The following is a 22,799-nucleotide window of genomic DNA, read 5'->3' on the forward strand; positions in this document are numbered from 1 at the left end:
CAGAGAACCAGGTGGTGATTGAATCCCGAGGTTTTTGGGTATTTTTTGACCCCTCCAAGTATAATGCACGAACTAGTTGATAACATTGCACAGAAGTAGTTTGCTACGATTTTTTTGCGATTTTTAAATTTTAATTTTTTGGCAAAGTTTTAGGTTATGATCAGGAATTTTCTATAAAAAAATCTGATTTTTTAAATATTCAACTTTTTACCATTAGAAGATAAATCCCCAAAATACGTATTTTTATTATTTTGGATTAATTTAAAATGTTTTAGGGGACTAAACAAGACATCATTTGAACCATAGTGTGTGATGGTGCTAAATCTGGTTCAGGAGATATGATTTAAAAAAAAACGGTGTATTTTGGAAAATATTGAAAAACTGGACAAAAAGTCAATAGAAATAATTTTTTGAGCTAAATTGAATTTGCAATCAAAAAGTACTGTTTTCAAATAAGCTACTATCAAGTTTAAATTTTCGGTTTTTTAAGGATTTTTGAGTTTTGAAATTAATTCTTAAAAAAAACACCTCTTAAAAAATATCTCATAATTATCATTCTAAAACTATACATATCGGTCAATTAGTTTCTGAAATCGAAATCGAAATCGAGTTCGAATCGATGAAAATGAATTTCTCTCAGTGTCACCTGGTCAACTTGTCATTTTTGACTGACGATAGGGCAAATGTCCCCATATTGGATCTAGTACCTATATTGGACCTATCTCGGGAACGCACACCAAATTGTTTTTGCTGAAATTCAGTAAAGTTTTACTGAATTTTCATCTACTGAAATTTCATTAAACGATTCAGTAATTTCGATTTTACTGAATTCTCAGTTAACTGATATTTGTCACTTTTACAGATGATTTACTGAAATTTCAGTAAAATGGTTGTCAAAACAACTGAAATTTCAGCAAAAGAAACGTCAATTTTTTTGCTGAAAATTCAGTTATTTTCTTGTGGCAGTTTGACAGATCATTTGCTGAAGATTCAAGTTATCAAAATTTGATCTTGCTTGTCATTGAAAATGTTTCCAGTACTGTTATTTATACATTTATTTCATCAATCGTCCAAACCTTAAAAAACAGGTGGTTAGCGTCGAGGCATTTGTTAATAACATTTTTCTTACCTTGGTTTCTAATGATCACAATACAAAATTTAAAAAACATAACATGTTTGGAAGACGATTTTCTCTCGGCAGCATCCCATCAATAAGTCAAAAGTGACATTTCAGTTTGACAGATATGCAGATACTGATTTTTCGGCAATGTTTTTGTTCATTACCGAATTTCAGCAAAAGTGACGATTACTGAATCGCATTCAATTAGTTATTTTACCGAAATGGCAATCCAAAATTTGCCGTGTAATTTTGAATGTTTCTAATTTAAGCTTTTGCGAAATTTCCGGATATTTACAATAAAACATTTTTAAAATTTTAAATCAAGCTTATTTTTTTCAAATGTCTGAAGAGAAATGTTTTTTCCATATTTTGCATTTTACACACTTAAATTTTATTACCGAATTATTTACCAAAATACCGAATTTGCTGATCAGTTTGATAAACTGAAAATTACCGAATTCGGTAAAAAATTATCGAAATTCGGTAATGCAGTTCATCATTGTTCATCGTACAACCTAAATTCGGTAAAATTTCGTTAATTTTGAGGGGATGAATTACCGATTTCAACATTACCGATTTTTCAACTCCCAAATTCGATAAAAATAAATCTAAATTTGTAAACCAAATGATAACATTATAAAGAAAAGTAGATTTGCGAAATCGTAAACAACCTCACAGGGCTTTTACGATTGTGGTTGCACAAAGTGGCGTCCCAAACTCAATACACACTTAGATTTTTTTTACCGAATTCGGTAGTTGAAAAATCGGTTAAGTTTAGATCGGTAATCTATCTGTCAAAATGAACGAAATTTTACCGAATTTTGATTGTAAGATGAAAAATAATGAACTGCATGACTGAATTTCGGTAAGTTTTTACCGAATTCGATAATTTTCAGTTTACCGAACTGTTCAGCAGCTGAAAATTCGGTAAACTACACCGAACTCTGTAAAAAAATCTAAGTGTGTTTTTATCATTTTGAAATTGCTTTTTTATTTGTTAATAAATCGATTACCGATCGAAATACGTTTTTTTTAACAAATGGTTCATAGATTCTTTTGAAATCTTATCCAAGATATTCTCAATTATAAGTCAAAAAATTATTTCAACGACATGTTTCAGTATCATTCAAACATTTATTATTTTAAATTAATCCCATTCGTGAAGTTTGCCCCTCAAACACTTCCTGGACATTCATAGGCACGGTTGATAGCCTTGATATCGATGGCAGTTAATCCGTTCAAGCATCCAAAGTCGTTACGCTCCCAGGGTTTCTGCAGAACAACAAATTGAAATGAATTTTTAACACATTTTCAACCATAAACAATCACTTCTCACCGTATTCATCACTACCGGTCTCGAATAGTTCCAAGCTCCGGCGTACTTGGAGTAGTGCATGCAACTTCCGTAGTAATAGTCAATTCCGAACGTGTCCGCCTGATCGGTGCTCATCTTTCCAAAGTTAGTCTGAATCCACTCCGGCGTTTGACGCTTCAACGCCAGCGCCGTCGTGTCAATCGAAATCCAATCGTCCCGGTCGGGCCGGGTAAACTCGTGGTGGAATCCAACGGCATGCATCAACTCGTGGGTGATCGTCGACGGGTTCATGCAGTTCGGGTTCTGCAGGTTGGCCAGGTTGTAGTCGTTGAAGCTGTACATACCCACGTGGGACCAGCACCCGGTGACGGAGTTGTTGATCTTCAGATACAGTGCCTCGTTGTTCCACGGAACGAACCGCACGCAGGTGTTGTCCGCAAAGGTCTGCATCACCTTTTTGATCATGTCAACCTCTGCTGGCGCTGAAGACAATCTGGATTACCAACAAACCTAAACATGGATTTCTCGCAATACTCACAATACGTTCCAATGATCAAGTACGGAATAATTCCGTTGGTCCAGCGCGTGCGCCCAGATTCCGGCAATTCGTAGTTGGCCGCGTGTGCCGGCGGTACCATGATGTCGAACTCGTTGTACTCATCGGCACCCATTTCATGCGGAAACTCCTTGTTGACACCCTTCTTCCACTTCCTCAGGCGTGCACCTGTAGACCCACTCAGTATTATCCTGGTACGACACCATCATTTAAGAAATACTCACCGACATCCGAGCTCGGCGGGCGATGTTTGTACTTGCGACGACCCTGGCCGTTGCCTTTGCCATTTCCGTTTCCATTTCCGCGGCCACGTCCGTTGTTTTGGGATTCAACCGTCAATACGATCAAACAGATCACCAACAGCACCGGGAACAGCTTCATTTTGGTTCCAGTTATTGCGAAGAACTGAACCTAGACTGTGTTTTGCCAATTTTGGGAGGCCAAATTTATACCGCACATTGTAAAGCACATGCAAAGTAGACAATAATGGTTAAATTATTCATCGGAATACGTTTGAAGTTAGTTTTTATCAATGAAAATGTCTGAGTTAAAAAAGCAGCTGTGTCTACAAAACACTTGCAATGAACTTTCCCAATTTCAATGGTAACGGCGATATTAGTTCAGTGTTCCTTAAAGTTCTCAAACACTGGAATTGTTCGATGATGATTGAAGAGTGTGTATGAATAAGCTACGGCGAATGATCAACACAGTAAAAAAATGTCTTGATAATATTGCATCTGGGAAGGTGTACCACTTTTATGCCAGACTAAATGTGTAATTTTGCCACTTTTGACACTTTTTTAGTCTGAATTGAGGTAAAATTATATCATAAAAAAGGTTATATTCATTTTTTTCATTTATTTGGTTGCTTTAACAAATACATTGGTGCAATTGTTATCCTGAGCTGAGATATGGACTACCTTTCAACAGCTGATTTGTTCTTAATGGAGAGAGAGTTTACTCTTACTATGTTCCGAATTGGACAGAGAAGGAAAAAAATTGCAAAAATAACCTTCGAAATAGCTTATAGATGTGGGATAGTTAGAGGAAAAGAGAGGTTATATTCAACCTTCCAAATTTACACAATTTTGTACTGTGAAAGAGTGGACTAAGTGAGCATATCGTTGTCGTTTCTATAACATTTGAATGTATTTATAGTTGCTGTATTTTTTTTGCATGTTTATCATGTTATGTTTTTTTTTTTTTAAATTTAGGCTTATTATTTTCTTTTCTTTACATATTTTTTATTTTGAATGTATTAATAATGTTGGCAATTTATCTAAACAAATCTCTCAAATTCAAAATTTTCTGAAATTAGAATAGTCAATATTCCAAAGCAAAATCATAAAGCTGTTCCTTTTTATCATATTTTTTTCCATTGGGCCTTTTTCGTTTCAAGGACCTGGTTAGGAAAGAGTCGGCTTTTGTAATAACATTTTTCTTAAAGCTAAGATTTATTACAGAGGATCTTGTGTGTAAACATTAGCAGGGGGGAAGAAAAGCTGTTCCTTATTAACGGTTTTTTCGGATCTTAGTCTAAAATTGTTCTCAAGTTCCGGGACGACAGAATAATGAAATTTCAAAGACTTGATAAAACATATTTCTAAACGGAAAATAAATTAGTTTAAATCATTGCTATTCAAATGATAATCGCGATTTTTTAAGCTTAAAGAATCGAATTGAAGGAAAACAATTAAAAAATAACCATCGAAATTGTTTTTATTCTGTTTAAATGTGAAAAAAATCTTTTTGAAAAAATGTTTATGAATTGCAGAGTTAAGTTAGTCCAAAAATAACATTTGTTTAAGTGTAATATAAGCTTAAGTTAACCTTTCAATGTTGAAGAATTCATTTTGGTAATACGCCCATTCTTACTATGAGCAACTCTTCCAGAAATCAACCTTTTTTATTATTTTGTGTTTATTTTTTGATTTGCCTTAATCTTTGAAGTGGAAACTTTTTATATTTCTCATATGAACACATAAAATTATTTGGAAATTTGGATTATTATTTGGAAAAAAAAATTGTAAAAAAAGTCGAAGGGGACCAATATCCAAAGTTTCATTCGCAAACCCTCAAAAAAAAATCAAGTTTAGACTGAATCACCATAACGAAAAAAATGGAATAAAAACTAGCAAAAATAACATTTAAGGTGGATTCAACTCGACTAAGGTGCATTTTATGAAAAATCTGTGAGACAAAAATATCTAAAACCTGCTGAGGTAAAGGTGGACTGTTTATGGATACTCAATATTATAAATGAATACAGTTTGCAATTATTCAGAATTTTCAGGAAAATAACATTTAAGGTGGATTTAACTCGAATAATATACTTCTTTTTGACTTCATTTTAAAGTTTATTAGAAGTTTAAAAAAATCGAACAATTAGCAATACTGTCTTTTTCGGTAAAATTTGCAGAAAAACTTTTTTTTTCACAAATCGATTATTTGAGTTCTTTTGGTAATTTTCTAGAGTTTTCCAATTTTTCCTGAGTTGAACTTACCTTCAACTTTGCCGAAAACACGAAATTCATCAGAAAATCCGATCCTAAGATACATAGAGTAATGAAATATAATTTTTGTATGAACTGATGTTAAATTTATATGGAAAGTAATATTTACGAATTAATGACGGAAAACGGCTTCTTCAGTCTTAAGGAAGGTCACTTTAAAGTTTAAGGTTAATTTGATAATACAAAAATAAACTATTGGCGAATTTTTATACAATTGCTCCATAGTTAAAATGTATAAATTTTAATATTATTACGTGTTTTAATAAATTTTTGCTATTTTTCAATTGTTTCTGGCAACAAATAATTCCGTTGCAAATATTTTTCAAAGTTTATGTAACCCCCCCCCCCCCCCTCCACCCCCCTTCAAAGTTGGCCTGAATAATCAGGGGGCAAAAAAAATATTTTTGCGAAAAGCTTCAAAATTTTAATGAAAATTAAAGCTAGATCAACTGAAAACCAGTTCAAATGCATTTTCCCACGTTTGTAATCTTATCTAGCATGTTTGAACGCCTTTGAAAACATTTTAAATTTTCATGAAATACCAATGTACAGTCCCACGAAAAGTTTTTTTTCTGAAAAAAAAATCCGTCAATACCTCGATATTTTCAAAACTAATGATTGGAAAGCAACTGTACGCCTGTAAAATGCATTTTAAAACTCTTTTTTCATCCAAATGTTGAAACCTAGGCTTGTAATTTCAATTTTCATTTCCCCCCCCCCCACCCCCTCGGCTCAGATCAAAGCCAAGCCCCCCCCATACATAAAATACATAAAATATTTGCAACGGCCTAACTATAATAACATAAAATTAAAAATAACACAACATGTTTTGTAAGCTATATCTGCAAGGATAAAAGCAATTTTAATAAATAAACCTAAAAATAATTATATCTCGTTTAGATTTTCATAGGCAAAAACATCAAATTTTCTTTTAAGTATTTGAAAATCAAAATAAAACTCCAAAAAATCCATAAAAATTAAAATAATCATCAATTTTATTTAAAAACGCATTTTTGAATGGAAATAACATTTAAAACCATAGTAAAACCATTTTTTTAAAGAATCACGGTTCAGGAATCCAAGTGAAATAAATAAGTTGTATTTAAGAAGACTACACAGATTTTTCAATTTTAATTCTTGAAATGCTTAAAACGTGTATAAAAAATGAAGCTTTTATGTGTTACATGTGTAAAACAAAACATTTATTAAATTAAAAAAATGGTGTATTTAAAGACCAAATGATTGAAATTTATATATTATAGGCCTTAAAAAAAATTTCTTATTTTTCTTTTTTTTAGTTTGCAACTGGACTTCAGCAAAATGAGTAAAAAAAGACATTTACAATCAGTTCATGATTGTTACATGATTTTTTATTTATTTCAAGAATGCTTTAAATTGTTCTTCAACACTCAAAAATAAGGAAAGCATGTTTTAGTAAAATATAAATTTCTACACGAGACAGTATTGGTTGTTAGAATTTGTTCAAAAATTACGTCAAGAAATTTTCAGGATTTCAGAACCCCCCCCCCCCCCCTCCACCCTGTCACAACCTTTTCTTAAACAATAACCAGGGCTGTCACAAACCTCAGACCCCATCCCCTCCCCCTATTCTTTGTCGTAATTTTTGAACGAAGCCTTACGATAAATTTATTTTGCTACACAATCTTTCAAAATAAAATGTATTCATAGAATGCATTGAATCCCTTGAATATGGCATGAAAACCCAATTTTTAGGTCAACTTTATTTTTCAAAAATGAAAAAAAGCGAATTCCATCGCTGACCACCCAATTCAACTGTTAGTTTTAAATTGAATATATAAAAAACAATCCAAACAAATGAGCAAATGGAACCAGCAAACCATTTCTTGCCCTGAACTCGAGTCGAGATTGGTGTGTTGCGCGCAATTACGTTGTTAATGGCTGATGGATAATTTATAAAAACAACTACATCATTTCTTAATTTTGTTCCCCCTCGCGAGAAGACGAAGCTTTCAGCTCCGGCACAAAACTCGCGCAGGCAAGCGGGCAAATGATTTCCCTCTCGCGAGGACCCAGGAGTGTGATTAATGATACAAAAATTATAGGTTGTGCAGCACTAAGCAGTCTGAAGTCAGAAGAAATGGTTGAAATTTTATGTTTTTCGTTTTTTCCCCATTCCGTGTCTTTTCCCCCGACCTCCCTGAGGAGATCGAACCCCGGCTGCAAAACCGGATTCCGAAGCGCACAAAAGTTTAAGAAAATATGAAGATAAAAAATTTCTTATATCTCATTCTGCGCGGTCTTCTTCGCGAGCGAACCCAGGGTCTTAAAGGGAAACCATCTTGTGAAGAGGAGCCGCCCTGCTGCTGCTGCTGCTGCGGCTGGACCAGGTTCTGGCTGGTGGCGAGGACTCATCATTTGTTACAGCTCCATTCCGATGACCGGTCCAAATTGCTGACCAGCCCCGTTTATTTCTCGAACTTGTTCTGATCCACCTTTAAAGACTTGTTCAGCGAAAAAAGCGAAAGAGTTGAAAATTGAATAAGCAAGTTTTCAAATTTACATATTTATAAATTTTAATAATAATGATATTCTCATTTATTATTAAATTTGTTCTCCTTGGCCTCGGCATTTTACGGGCGACCCCCTGCCAAGTGGCCAGCTCCAAGGGACCCTCGTGAGTGCATTTTTCATGCTGGGCACGATCAATAAAACAATATCAAAAAAGGCCGAGCAGAAAATTCATGCTCTGGCTCGCCGTGAGGTGGTGTGAGCGAAAATGGTTGGAGGAAAAAACGGGGTGTTCGCGTAATTTTTCACCCTCGGTGAGCATAGTGAAAGGAAAATATCTTGAACTTGCTGAGGTAAAGGTGGACTGTTTATGGCTACTCAATATTTTTAAATGAAAACAGTTTCCAATTATTCAGGATTTTATCTAGATAAGATTTGAGTGTTTTTCAAAACTTTTTCCCCCACATATTTTAATCTCATGGATTTGATCTGGGCTTGAAGATATGAACATGAACAAACACTCTAAAGATTCATCTACAAGAACAATGCTTTTTATAAATTCTTTTGATTACAGAAAAATGGTCTCATTTTTTAAACACGATTTTTATTTATAAAATCCTGTATAAAAAATTTGTGACTTTTCTCAAAAATACACCAGCCTGACCCGAACAGACGGTAATAACTAAATTCATGCCATTTCAATAACAAATACTGTTAAAATAACAGAAAGTGTTATGGAATAATCTTGAAAAATCCATTTTTGCATAAGAGTTCAATAACAGTTTATGTTATCATAACCAAAAATGTTATTGGTCTGATATTGATTGACAGCAAAAACAACTTGAGAATAACATTTTTTGTTATGGAAGAATAACTCCAAACGTTATTGGGATGATCGGATTAGTTGTTAAAATAACAAAAAATAATAACAAAGATTTGTTCGAAAAACAACGTAAAATGTTATTAGTCTGTTATTACAATAACAATCCAATAACAAAAAAAATCATAACGGCGAATAACAAATCATGTTATAAATAACATAAAATGTTATTGGCCTAGTATTTTCAAATAACAAAGAATGTTATTCCCAAGTTATTTCCGTCTGCTCGGGGAAACAAAATACTCAATATTATTTCTTTTGAATTTATTCAAATTTCACATTCATATAAAACAATCAATTCATCAACATTGATTATTTTTAATTTGCTTGAAATAAACCATCGAAAATTGTTTCAAATTTTAAAACATATATTTTCTAAATATCTGTTCTTCAATTATTTGACGTTTGGTGAGCATACTGATCGAAGTTATTAAAACAGGATTTTTTCATTTTCAGTCATTCGATTTTTTTGTATTTTTTAATCAGGCTGAAACTTTTTGGGTGCCTTCGGTATGACCAATGAAGCCATTTTGCATCAATAGTTTGTCCATGGGTAATTCTCCACCAACTCACACAGCAGTTGCCCCGACCCGTCTTCGATTTGCGTGAAACTTTGCTCTAAGGGGTTATTTTGGTTTTTGATCACGAATCCGAGGTCGATTTTTCGATATTTCGTGACGGTGGGGCGGTACGACCCCTTTCATTTTTCTGGTTTTTTACTAAGACACGTTTTTAGTGATTTGTAGCTCGCAACCGTTAAGAGTTAGAAATTTGGTGTCAAAGGTTTTTTTTTGTGTAAAATTAGACGCCCAATTTGATGGCGTACTCAAAATTTCAAAACAACGTATTTTTCATCAAAAAAGTTCAAAAATGGTTTTAAAATCGCTGCCATTTCCCGTTATTCAATTGTCAAAAATCGTGAGACATGTCATTTTATGGGAAATTTAATGTAATTTTGGAATCTTAAATAACCCACAAGGGTCATTTTTTCATTTAGAACACAATTTTTCATTTTAAAATTACGTGTTTTTTTCTAACTTTACAGGGTTACATTTTAGAGTGTAACAACGTTTTACAAAAATGTAGAACAGACAAAAAAATCATATTTAGACATAAGGGGGTTGCATGTATTCTTCACGAGGTATCAGAATTTAAAAAAAAAAGTTTTTTGAAAAAAGTTATGATTTTGACCATTTTTGACCAGTTTTTCGAATTTTAACCCCTAAAACTCCATCGAGTGCTTTTAAAAGTATTTTTTTTTTCGGAAAGCTCAGCTCTATATTTTGAACTTTGTTGATACGACCCTTAGTTGCTGAGATATTGCCATGCAAAGGTTTTAAAACAGGAAAATTGATGTTTTCTAAGTCTCACCCAAACAACCCACCATTTTCTTACGTCGATATCTCAGCAACTAATGGTCCAATTTACAATGTTAAAATATGAAACATTCATGGCATTTTCCGTTCTTTTCGTTAACAATATTCATAAAATTTTAAAATCGAGACTAACATTTCAAAAGGGTCAAATATTCAATATAACGCCCTTTTGAATGTTAGTCTTGGTTTAAATTTTTTGAAAATTTTGTTTTCGAGAAGATCGGAAAATTTCACGAATGTTTAAAAAAGATGGGTTGTTTTGGTGAGACTTAAAAAAACAAAAAAAAATCAAAAAAGTTACCCATAAATGGCTATAACATGAAAACGGTGAACTTAATCAAAATTTCACATCCAGACCTAAAAAGTGCAATCCACAACGCAAAGACACCGCACGCCCCCTGACCCGAAGCCAAAAATATTGTGCTCTCCCTCAATCAAACTCGCTTAAAAAAAAATGCCCCCCACCACAGCACCCCCCCAACCACCCACTGTTTACCCCGATTATTATGCCCATTCAGGAAATTTCTTTCAAAGTTTGTAATTTAAATGTCAAAATCATCAACCCCATACAAACTTTTATTATTATGCAAAAACAAGAAAACTACGAACGTCTCTTAACAAGACACATATAGAGACCAAAACTACGAACAACCAGCCCTTCCCATGAGCAAGACCACAGTAAACCAATACCGCCCACCTACCCATCCATCCCACACCCACCGCCCCCCCCATGTGCCTTGTAACCCCCAATGACCCGCCCCACCCCACCACTGTCCAATAGGTCCACTCACGCCCGCCACTAACCCCTCCAACCCAAAAAAACCCTCTTACCTCCACGCCAAGAAAAATCCAAAAGAACTAAACAAACCCCCCTCAGGCCCCCACTCCACCATATCCAATCACCAGCAAAAATAATACAACAATTGGTAGACTTATACTGTCCAATCTCTAAAGTATAGAGAGAAACCCATCTGCCACTCCCCCGTTAGGTACAAAATAAAAAAAGTCCCACCATCGATACGTAAATGCCCCCCATACCACCCGCCCCACAAAAAAAGCTCCCTAAACCAACATACAACCCCGATGCTCTCCACATTGTCCGATATTTGCTCAACGCAAGCAATATAAACAATAACAAACACGTTTTTTTGTTGACCTTTTTTGTATTGTGCCGAAGTTTGGTTGAATTTTGTTTCCAGAGTCCCGAGTTATAATTACAAAATATTTACGGTACTCGAGCATATGCATGTTGAACGCGAACTGCCTGAATTCCCTTTGGTCAGTTGTCGCACTTACATTAATTTCCAGGGTGTGTCAAGATAGCACGAAAAGATTAAAATGCTTTCATATTGATAGTGACAACAATTTTTCGGTTTATATTGAATATCCAAAGTTTGAAAGCGAATTTAGAGAATCTGTGAAGGTCAAAAGTGAGGCAACGAGCTGCACAATTTGGCCCAAAATGCACGAGCGACAAGATAACACGACAATGTAGTTATGTAATAAGAAACAAATCATAACATAAGTTTCATTGATTTTTAAGTTTTATATTTCAGAACTTTTGATATTTTGGTTTAAAATTTACGTTGGTACTGACCATCGCAAAATATGATCAAAAGGAATTGTTCTACTAAACATGAGATATTGAACATTATTTTGTATAGATATTTGGATAAATGAAACAAGAAAAAACAAATAAAATTATAAATAACTTGTTATTTTCGTGTTTATATTGTTTTCTAACTAAATATTTAATTTTCATAAACAAAGAAATTACATAAGGGTAATTCTCTACCAACTCACACGAAATCGGGAAAAGTTGCCCCGACCCCTCTTCGATTTGCGTGAAACTTTGTCCTATGGGGTAACTTATATCCCTGATCACGAAACCGAGGTCCGTTTTTTGATATCTCGTGACGGAGGGGCGGTACGACCCCTTCCATTTTTGAACATGCGAAAAAAGAGGTATTTTTCAATAAATTGCAGCCTGAAACGGTGATGAGATAGAAATTTGGTGTCAAAGGGACTTGTATGTAAAATTAGACGCCCGATTTGATGGCGTACTCAGAATTTCGAATAAACGTATTTTTCATCGAAAAAAACACTAAAAAAGTTTTAAAAATTCTCCCATTTTCCGTTACTCGACTGTAAAATTTTTTGGAACATGTCATTTTATGAGATATTTAATGTACTTTTCGAATCTACATTGTCCCAGAAGGGTCATTTTTCATTTAGAACAAAATTTTTCTTTTTAAAATTTCGTGTTTTTTCTAACTTTGCAGGGTTATTTTTTAGAGTGTAACAATATTCTACAAAGTTGTAGAGCAGACAATTACAAAAATTTTGATATATAGACATAAGGGGTTTGCCTATAAACATCACGAGTTATCGCGATTTTACGAAAAAAAGTTTTGAAAAAGTTACTTTTTGCGTTTCTCTTTGTTTCGTCGTCCGTGTCTGTCGCGGGTGACCATGAATGGCCATGATCGATGACGACCAACTTTTTCAAAACTTTTTTTCGTAAAATCGCGATAACTCGTGATGTTTATAAGCAAACCCCTTATGTCTATGTATCAGAATTTTTGTAATTGTCTGCTCTACAACTTTGTGGAACATTGTTACACTCTAAAAAATAACCCTGCAAAGTTAGAAAAAACACGAAATTTTAAAATGAAAAATTTTGTTCTAAATGAAAAAATGACCCTTCTGGGACAATGTAGATTCGAAAAGTACATTAAATTTCCCATAAAATGACATGTTCCAAAATTTTTTACAGTCGAGTAACGGAAAATGGGAGAATTTTTAAAACTTTTTAAGTGTTTTTTTCGATGAAAAATACGTTTTTTCGGAATTCTGAGTACGCCATCAAATCGGGCGTCTAATTTTACACAAAAGTCCCTTTGACACCAAATTTCTATCTCATCACCGTTTCAGGCTGCAAATTATTGAAAAACACCTCTTTTTTTACATGTTCAAAAATGGAAGGGGTCGTACCGCCCCTCCGTCACGAGATATCAAAAAACGGACCTCGGATTCGTAATCAGGGACAAAAGTTACCCCTTAGGACAAAGTTTCACGCAAATCGAAGAGGGGTCGGGGCAACTGCTGTGTGAGTTGGCGGAGAATTACCCATAAGTGTTCTTCTATTCTAAATCCCCTACCCGATTCATTTCCATCCACCTGGCATGACTTTCAATTCGAAGCTTATAGTTTTTACTTTCGGACCCAACCATGGGGTGAAACACCTTCCACACAGAAATCCTAAACCCAACAGAAAAGGGGTAATGAAATAAGACCCAATCTCGGTTGGGGTTCTTTTCCCTCTTCCAGAACCAACATCACCTGGACCAATTTGATTCGGACACGATTAGTTATTTTTCATCGTGTTTCCGTTTATTTAAAGGTGGGGGTAGGAAAAGGGGGTTCGGGGTGCTCCCCTTTTAGATTTGTTTTATGAACATCGAACCCGGCGATGATTAGTTTCCCAGCGTGGGGTGGTTCCAGCTGGGAATGTTGGAGTTTCTTTTATTTTTGGATTCAGAAGGATGTAAGAACGTTGGAACAGCAGGTAGTTGATTGGAAAATATATTGAACCCGATAAAAGAATTTGAAAAGGCTTCAACTAAGGAGTGAAATTCATGAGATGTAAGTGCTCCATAAGAAATTATTTTGTCAATTAATAATGAATTTATTTTAAGATTCCAAATTCTGTTCAAATCAGCTCTTGATTCAATTTCCGAAATTCGTTTATATCAACCGCAACATAACCATATCACGACCACTTAAACCTCAGTGAAATCGCCGAAAAGAGAACCCAATATCCCGAACTCATCCAACTGGTCAAGAATCTTCATCTTCTCCACAATCCCCCGGAACAAACTGGGAGGAGCCGGATTAAAAATTTGAATTTTTAATTCAATTTTACAACCTTTAGCGTTTTTCCTTCTCATTCTTCAAGTGATTTTCTGTCCCTTTTCACCCCCAAAATCCGTCCACATTTCACCGCACCACCGCCACGTTATCTTAAACGAGAAAGAACGAGAAATAAATTTGATAATTTATGAAAGTACATTAACATCTTAACAGCCTCCGGCTGGCCGCGGTTCGTTCCCGCGGCTTTGATTGGTCCCAGAATTAAGCCCAAATCTTGCGGGGATTGGAGACACGACGACGTTCAAGTTTACGACTGTGGCCGCGGACGTCTCGTAAACTCTTTATTTTAAGAGGTTAGGCAATTTTCGAGGCCCCGGCGAACTCAAATGAAGCTACCAATCTTGAGCGTTCGAGGCGTCCGGGGTACGATTAAAATTTAGTATCACTTAAGGCCTAGCTATGTCGACTAGTCGACGAACATAAATATTAGAGAGGGGGCCCCCAGCATGGGATCACTTTTCGGGGCCGGAAATTTACAACTAATGGCTTTTTGAGCGCAGCCATGTTGGATTTCTCTCGCGAGTCATTAAAAAAAAAGGTTTCCAAGTTTCAAACAGTCAGAGTCACACAAAACAAGACCTTTACGAGCTCATTAGCTGGAGGGAGTTGGGAGAAGAGTTCTAGCATTTTTGGAAACTCACGCACAGCTGGAATTGAGATGGGTTAACGAACCTCCCCTGGCTTAAAAACATGGTGACTTTGGGATGAAAAAAATAGTATCCAATTTCGAGAAACAATTTAATCACACACACTGAGTTGTTGGACGAAATTGGCTAGATTGAACATCATCGTAACAGAAAACAGAGTTGGAATAGAAACGCTGCTGGACGCCGTTGCTCCTTAATTGGATGGGAATGAATTGAGGCGGCTGTTCTCAGATTGGAAACTGATCAGTATCATGTCAATTCCATTGGATCGCGTAGTTAAGATGGAGTCGATTTCCTGCGAGTGGATGAGTTAGAATTAATTAATACAAATGCTAACGAGTTGAGGGAGAATTTTAAACTTTCTATTAATTTACTACTTTTTAAAATAAAGTTGTATAGAACATTTATATATTTTGATATCGTTGTGAGTTTAAGTTCAGACAAAATCAAAATCAAAAAATCAAACCATCCCCCAGGTCTTGTGTGGTCCTTATTGCATTCTTCACTCATACCCATCATTTTAATTTGAAGATTAATGTAAAATTTCCCATCACAAATTAAAAATATTTTTTATTTAATTAAAATTTTAACAAACATTACATTCCGTCATCAGCGGTGACATTGGGTCTTGGGACTGAAAATGCGGAAATTTGTATAACTCAATCTCACCCCCCGACCCAATGTCACCCCTTGAGTGATGCATTCCTCTTGTTAACACTTATTATCGTATTTTGATTCCTTATTAATTTGTTTTTCGAATACCTCTATGTCTCTCAATTCCTTTTGTGAGCGATTCTCTACCAAAACCGGAAATGGATTTTATTTGTTTTTTTTTTATTTGACTCAAACTTTGTGAGGGCCTTCCCTATGACCAAAAAAAACTATTTTGTGTTATTGGTTCATCCATACAAGTCTCCATACAATTTTGGCTGCTGTCCATACAAAAATGGTATGTAAATATTCAAACAGCTTCAACTTTGGAGTGAATTTTCTGATTTCTGGTGTCTTCGGCAATGTTGTAGGTATTGTTGAGGACTTTGGAGAAAAAAATAGGTACACGGGAAAAAAAAAGCAGCAGATTTTTTTATCAACTTTTTTTTCACTAAAACTCAAATTCTCAAAATACGTATTTTTTGATTTTCGAGACTTTTTATATGTTTTAGGGGACAAAATTTGCAACTTTTGAGCCATAGAGAAACATGGTCAAAAAATCTGCTTCCGAGTTATGAATTTTTGAAAAAATAGTGATTTTTGGAAAAAATCGAAGTTTCATGCAAACACAAGTTTGACATTATTTTTTTATGCAAAATTGGATTTGCAATTGAAAAGTACTTTACAGATTTTTTGATAAATGGCTCCGTTTTCAAGATATAGCCACCAAAAGTTTGATTTTAGCGAAATATTTGCAGTTTTTTAATTTTTAAAAATAGTGACCATAAGTGACCATTTCTAAAAATATTTTTTTTTTAAGTTCAGAAAATTTGCTATAAAATTGTCTAAAAGACATTGAAGAGCAGGACCTCGGGTTGGTGAGATAGAGCCGCTTTAAGAAAAAGAAACACGAAAATCAAAAAGTATTCAATTTTGCATTAAAAAATAATGTCAAACTTGTTTTTGCATGAAACTTCGATTTTTTTTCCAAAAATCACTCTTTTTTCAAAAATTCATAACTCGGCGGCAGATTTTTTGACCATGTTTCTCTATGGCTCAAAAGTTGCAAATTTTGTCCCCAAAAACATATCAAAAAATCTCGAAAATCATATTTTGAGAAATTGAGTTTTAGTGAAAAAAAAGTTGATAAAAAAATCTGCATTTTTTTTCCTTGTGTGCGCAAAAAAAGAGCGAGCCGGTTCTGGTTCACTGAAAAGAGCGAACGAACCGTGGCTCACAAAAAAAGAACCGCGGTTCTTTTTTTATCTCCGGTCTTTTGAAAGAACCGTTTCAAGATGGCATGATTTTTGATATAAATATAATTTATTGAATTTTCAAAAAAAAATAGTATTAAATTTGTTTTTGAGAATTGGAAATGCAATTTCAAAAATATCAATGCTTATAAAAATTAATCTCAAAAGTTAATGATTTGTTAAAATCTTACCAAATATGTACTGAATACTGAATATTTTATCGATTCAATCAGAATGTAGAAAAAGTTCACAGAATATTTTCTACAAATAAAATATTAGCATTATTTCAATTCATGTAGAAATTAATACAATTTTAAAATTACAAGCAATTTTTCCGGCATGCTAGATTTAAGTTTGGATGCCATTCTATTACTCGAATGTTTAGGTTCGAGTAGAAATCTTGACATGAAGATCCTAAGGTTTTCAAGGGCATCTTCTCGTTTTCAGTTTATTTTTTTTTAATCAAATAATTTATAAAAGTCCAATGTCCAACCTTTTCATCCAAATTTTGAAAAAGAGCGAAAGAGCCGTTCAAAAGAGCGGCTCTTTTTATTGAGCGAACGAAAATGAGCGACTCCTAAAAAAGAGCGATTTTGCCCACCTCTACCGTGTACCTATTTTTTTCTCCAAAGTCCTCAATAATACCTACAAATTTGCCGAAGATACCAAATTGATCAGAAAATTCACTCAAAAGTTACAGCTGTTTGAATATTTACATACCATTTTTGTATGGACAGCAGCCAAAATTGTATGGAGACTTGTATGGGTGAACCAATGACGCAAAATAGCTTATTTGGTCATAGGGAAGGCCCCCACAAAGTTTAAGTCAAAGAAAAAAATACAAGAAAATAAAAATGGTCGAAATCGGCTGATTTCGTAGAGAGTTGCTCATGTTTCAATAAACCATTGAGCATTATTTGTTTCACCATTAAAGTCTTCCTATATATTTGGGGGCTGTCCTCACTGTCCTTGATTTGGTGTCTTTGGCAAAAATGAAGATTGTAAATAGGACTATTGATTAAAAAGGTACAACCTTAAACAAATAATAAATTCATATTTAGATAATTTCCCAATTAATTTTTTTTCACTAAAAGTTTAATTCTCAAAATACGGATTTTTTAAATTTTCGATTTTTTGTATGTTTTATGGGACTTAAAAAAGCTATCTTTTAAGCAAAAGTGCCTGACAGTGCAAGTACTAGTTCCAGAGATTTTTGATTTTTAAATGGCCTTTGAATAGCTGAATTATGGTGCAATCTAATCGATTTTTGTTTGCTTTTGAGCAGTTTTCTACGATATCGGTCTTTTTTTTATTAATTTTAATTTTTGTAATTTTTTATCAAGCTGAAACTTTTTTGGTGCCTTCGGTATGCGCAAAGAAGCCATTTTGCATCATTAGTTTGTCCATACAAATTTGGCAGCAGTCCCTATAAAAATGATATATGAAAAGTAAAATCTGTATCTTTTGAAGGAATTTTTTGATCGATTTGGTGTCTTCGGCTAAGTTGTAGGTATGGATATGGACTACACTGAAAAAAATGATGCAAGGTAAAAAAATGGTGATTTTAAATTTCACTTTTGTCACTTGATTTGCAAAAGAACACTATTTTAATTTATTTTTCATTTTCTGGCATGTTTTAGGAGACATAAAATGCCAACTTTTCAGAAATTTTCAGAATGGGAAAAAAAGTCTTCGACCGATTGATGAATTTTTGAATTAATACTGATTAAAAAAACAAATTACTGGTCGCAAAAATTTTGTAAAATCGAATTTTCAATCAAAAAGTACTCTAGTAAAATTTTGATAAAGGGCACAGATATTGCCATGCAAAGGTTTAAAAACAGGACAATTGGTGTTTTCTAAGTCTCACCCAAACAATCCACCCTTTTCTAACGTCGATATCTCAGCAACTAATGGTCCGATTTTCAATGTTAAAAATTGAAACATTCGTGAAATTTTCCGATCTTTTTGAAAACATTAGTTTCAAAATTTTCAAATCTGAACTAACATTTCAAAAGGGCCAAACATTCAATATTACGCCCTTTTGAAATGTTAGCCTTGTTATAAAAAATTACATATTTTTTAGGTTATCGTTTCCGGAAATTTGAATATTATTATTTTCTTTCAAACTTTATGAATGTTTATGAACAGTTTATAAAGTTTTTACAATTTTCTCTATGAGACTTTCAAAATTAAACCATTAGTTTTTGAACAATTAATTTACAAAAACATTGGAATCGATGAAAATGAGTTGTTTTAAGTGACACAATTATTGACAATGTCATAGAATCTATTTTTTCAATTTAAAATGTACAAGATTGAAAGTTTTGTAGAATTTTGAAATAATTTCAAAATTTCAATATCAAGCGCAACTAAAAGATATTTTTTCTTGTTTCATATTGTATACCATACATAAAAATTTTGAATTATTTTTTAGTGAACATATCATAAACGTTTCTAAATACAATTAAACGGTTTAACAAAATTAAAAAAAAAATACGAAGAAAAATCTAGATGTTACCAAACGAGGCCAATTCAATGATTAGGCCAAATGCAAATATTTTTCAAAGTATTTGTCCTTCGACTTCGACAGAGGGAGTAGGGGTGCAAATAAAATAAAAACTAAAACAAATTAATCTACACGTCATAGTTTTAACATTTGCATGAACAATATATGCTACACAAGTTCAGTTTTTTTGGAAAGATTAGCTTTAAAAAAATCTAGGATCCAAAGAAATTAAAAAAAAAAACAAAAAAAAACTTTTTGTGGTACTCTTTATTGAAAATTCACTGAAATTTAAAAGATTTAAGAATAAACCCAAACATGGTAATTTTTTTCTAAACGCAGGGGAATGCATTTTAAATTGATTTCTGCGATTGCACTAAAATTTTCAATGAAATTAAGAAGATTTGTGAAAGACATATTTTTCTGCCTCCTGATTTTTTTGGACGGATTTTGAAAAACGGGTGGGGGCTTGACAAAAACTTTGCTTGCCTTACCAATTTTGAAGAGGGGAAAGGCGACAGAAACCTTGAAAAATATTTCATTGATCAAATTGAACAGAACTGGGAACAAATCTTATGAGATTTTCTCAACACGCGAATGGAATTTATTTGCATTTTTTATATTTTAAATCAATCAACACAAATTTCATTCAATCCCATTCAACAAACGATGTTCGGGCAACCAAGACGTTTCTTTGCTTATAATGCCATGTCATTCCTTTGCCTCGAAATCGGTAGCTTCTTGCCATTGCCTTAATTTCCATAACATTAGAAAACGGCCATAAAAATCCCACGTTTCATAAATAATGTTGTGAGAACCCGCCTCCCAAAATATTAATTAAACTTTGCATTTTAAGTATCGCTCGCGACCACTTTTAACGACGAATTGTTGTGGAACAAAAAAAAATCATCAAATTCAACTCATCATACCATCCCGTCTTCGTCGTCACCATCATCATCACCGCGATTAAAATCGAGATAAATGGAGGTTTGAGGAACTCTAGCAGCAGCCAGCCAGCTTGCCGTTTTGCTGATTATCAAAAATAACACATTAGTTCCCGTTTTCATTTCAATTTAGACGGTCGAGTTGGGCTCCCCTGCGAAAGAGATGGTCGTCTTGAGAGTTTAAAAGCTGAAATGTTGTTCCCAAACGCGAAAAATTGAGAGAAAGGCCGAAAATACGCATTAATATTTCATGGATTATGGAAATTTGAAACGGTTCTCCAACCGTCGAAATGTGTCCACAAAATGGGGAAAATGAAGGGGGAGGTTCGTTAAAGGGGGGGCGGGAGGCAAGCAGAAGCCGTTCCAAATTGCCACTGAATTGTGCACCGACGCCGCGGAATCAAATCCGGCCCTCAAAGTGTCCAGTTTCAGCGACGTTCCAATCAGAAATCTCGCGAGGGAAAATTATGACCCCCAAAAAGCTGCAAATATTCGCCGGGGACGATTTTATTTCCACTTAAATCGCAGGCGACTCGTTGTGCGTGGAATGGTTCGTAAATTTGGAAGCTGTTTCGGTAATCGAAGAACCGAGAAGGAATTTTGAGGATCATTTCGGTTTCTGGGGGTTCGAGATTGGCCAGACTGATTGGTTTTGGGTAACCAATCGAGGAGCAGTGTTGCCAGCAATATATGTTTAAGTAACAAAATGTTAATAAAATAATCTCAATAGTTAGTTAGTTATAGAAACATTGCAAAAAATTAAAAGAGATTGTCATCGGTTTGAAGTTGAAATTTTTGTAAAAAATTGACAAGTTAACCGATTCCTGGCAACCCCACCCAACTCAAATCTCGAAATTCTAAAACAGCCCTTCGTTCCTCCTTAACCCTTAACAACCACCAGTTAAATTGAACATCAAACCACAACGAATTCTTCGAAACTGTCAAAAATTTCCCAATCCTCGTGGGGTTTTTATTTGTTGGCAATAAATTTTATTTCCAGCCATTCTCTCGGGGGCACCGAAAAAGATGGCGACCGAGCAATTCAAAACTCGAAAATCACCATCGAAAAAGAGCTTCACCAGAACCCCATTAAAAGTGCTGCCGTTTGTTCAAAGTCGTCGTTGGAAATGAACATGTCTCGCGGTTTTGATAATGTGAAGAGGATACCACGACACGGCGAGGGCCAAAAGGCATAAAAACAACTAAATAACCAATCAACCGCGGTTCGGAAATCGAGAGCTGCTTTTTTTGGAGTCGAATTTCTGGCTACAGCTTTTGTGTTTTGATGCGATTCTTGGGAATCGTAAATTTATGACGTCTTTGTCCGAAGTTTTGAGGAAGTCTTTTGCAAGATTTTAACTATTCAAATTAAAAACTAAAAACTAAAAACTAAAAACTAAAAACTAAAAACTAAAAACTAAAAACTAAAAACTAAAAACTAAAAACTAAAAACTAAAAACTAAAAACTAAAAACTAAAAACTAAAAACTAAAAACTAAAAACTAAAAACTAAAAACTAAAAACTAAAAACTAAAAACTAAAAACTAAAAACTAAAAAACTAAAAACTAAAAACTAAAAACTAAAAACTAAAAACTAAAAACTAAAAACTAAAAACTAAAAACTAAAAACTAAAAACTAAAAACTAAAAACTAAAAACTAAAAACTAAAAACTAAAAACTAAAAACTAAAAACTAAAAACTAAAAACTAAAAACTAAAAACTAAAAACTAAAAACTAAAAACTAAAAACTAAAAACTAAAAACTAAAAACTAAAAACTAAAAACTAAAAACTAAAAACTAAAAACTAAAAACTAAAAAACTAAAAACTAAAAACTAAAAACTAAAAACTAAAAACTAAAAACTAAAAACTAAAAACTAAAAACTAAAAACTAAAAACTAAAAACTAAAAACTAAAAACTAAAAACTAAAAACTAAAAACTAAAAACTAAAAACTAAAAACTAAAAACTAAAAACTAAAAACTAAAAACTAAAAACTAAAAACTAAAAACTAAAAACTAAAAACTAAAAACTAAAAACTAAAAACTAAAAACTAAAAACTAAAAACTAAAAACTAAAAACTAAAAACTAAAAACTAAAAACTAAAAACTAAAAACTAAAAACTAAAAACTAAAAACTAAAAACTAAAAACTAAAAACTAAAAACTAAAAACTAAAAACTAAAAACTAAAAACTAAAAACTAAAAACTAAAAACTAAAAACTAAAAACAAAAAACTAAAAACTAAAAACTAAAAACTAAAAACTAAAAACTAAAAACTAAAAACTAAAAACTAAAAACTAAAAACTAAAAACTAAAAACTAAAAACTAAAAACTAAAAACTAAAAACTAAAAACTAAAAACTAAAAACTAAAAACTAAAAACTAAAAACTAAAAACTAAAAACTAAAAACTAAAAACTAAAAACTAAAAACTAAAAACTAAAAACTAAAAACTAAAAACTAAAAACTAAAAACTAAAAACTAAAAACTAAAAACTAAAAACTAAAAACTAAAAACTAAAAACTAAAAACTAAAAACTAAAAACTAAAAACTAAAAACTAAAAACTAAAAACTAAAAACTAAAAACTAAATGACCAAAATAACCAAAATGACCAAAATT

At 33.2% G+C, this 22,799-nt stretch overlaps 1 protein-coding gene across 1 annotated transcript; it reads right to left on the reverse strand.

Annotated features, from left to right (window-relative positions):
* Positions 1-2,234: 2,234 nt before the first annotated feature.
* LOC120427867 (low choriolytic enzyme-like) lies at positions 2,235-3,411 on the reverse strand. Its single transcript, XM_039592797.2, has 4 exons — positions 3,216-3,411; positions 2,974-3,159; positions 2,457-2,917; positions 2,235-2,392 (listed from the first exon to the last, which is right to left on the reverse strand). Exons 1-4 carry the CDS (start codon positions 3,370-3,372, stop codon positions 2,294-2,296), a joined length of 903 nt encoding a protein of 300 aa, XP_039448731.1. The 5' UTR covers positions 3,373-3,411; the 3' UTR covers positions 2,235-2,293.
* Positions 3,412-22,799: the final 19,388 nt, after the last annotated feature.

This window comes from Culex pipiens, chromosome 2 (assembly GCF_016801865.2).
Source record: "Culex pipiens pallens isolate TS chromosome 2, TS_CPP_V2, whole genome shotgun sequence".
Lineage (NCBI taxonomy): Eukaryota > Metazoa > Arthropoda > Insecta > Diptera > Culicidae > Culex > Culex pipiens.

Bases quoted from the DNA above. Each gene is read 5' to 3' on its own strand.
- LOC120427867 (XM_039592797.2), bottom strand. From the start codon at position 3,372: ATGAAGCTGTTCCCGGTGCTGTTGGTGATCTGTTTGATCGTATTGACG. The intron at 3,160-3,215 runs GTGAGTATTTCT...GTGGGTCTACAG, and splicing joins CCCGCCGAGCTCGGATGTCG to GTGCACGCCTGAGGAAGTGG. The intron at 2,918-2,973 runs GTGAGTATTGCG...GATTGTCTTCAG, and splicing joins CTTGATCATTGGAACGTATT to CGCCAGCAGAGGTTGACATG.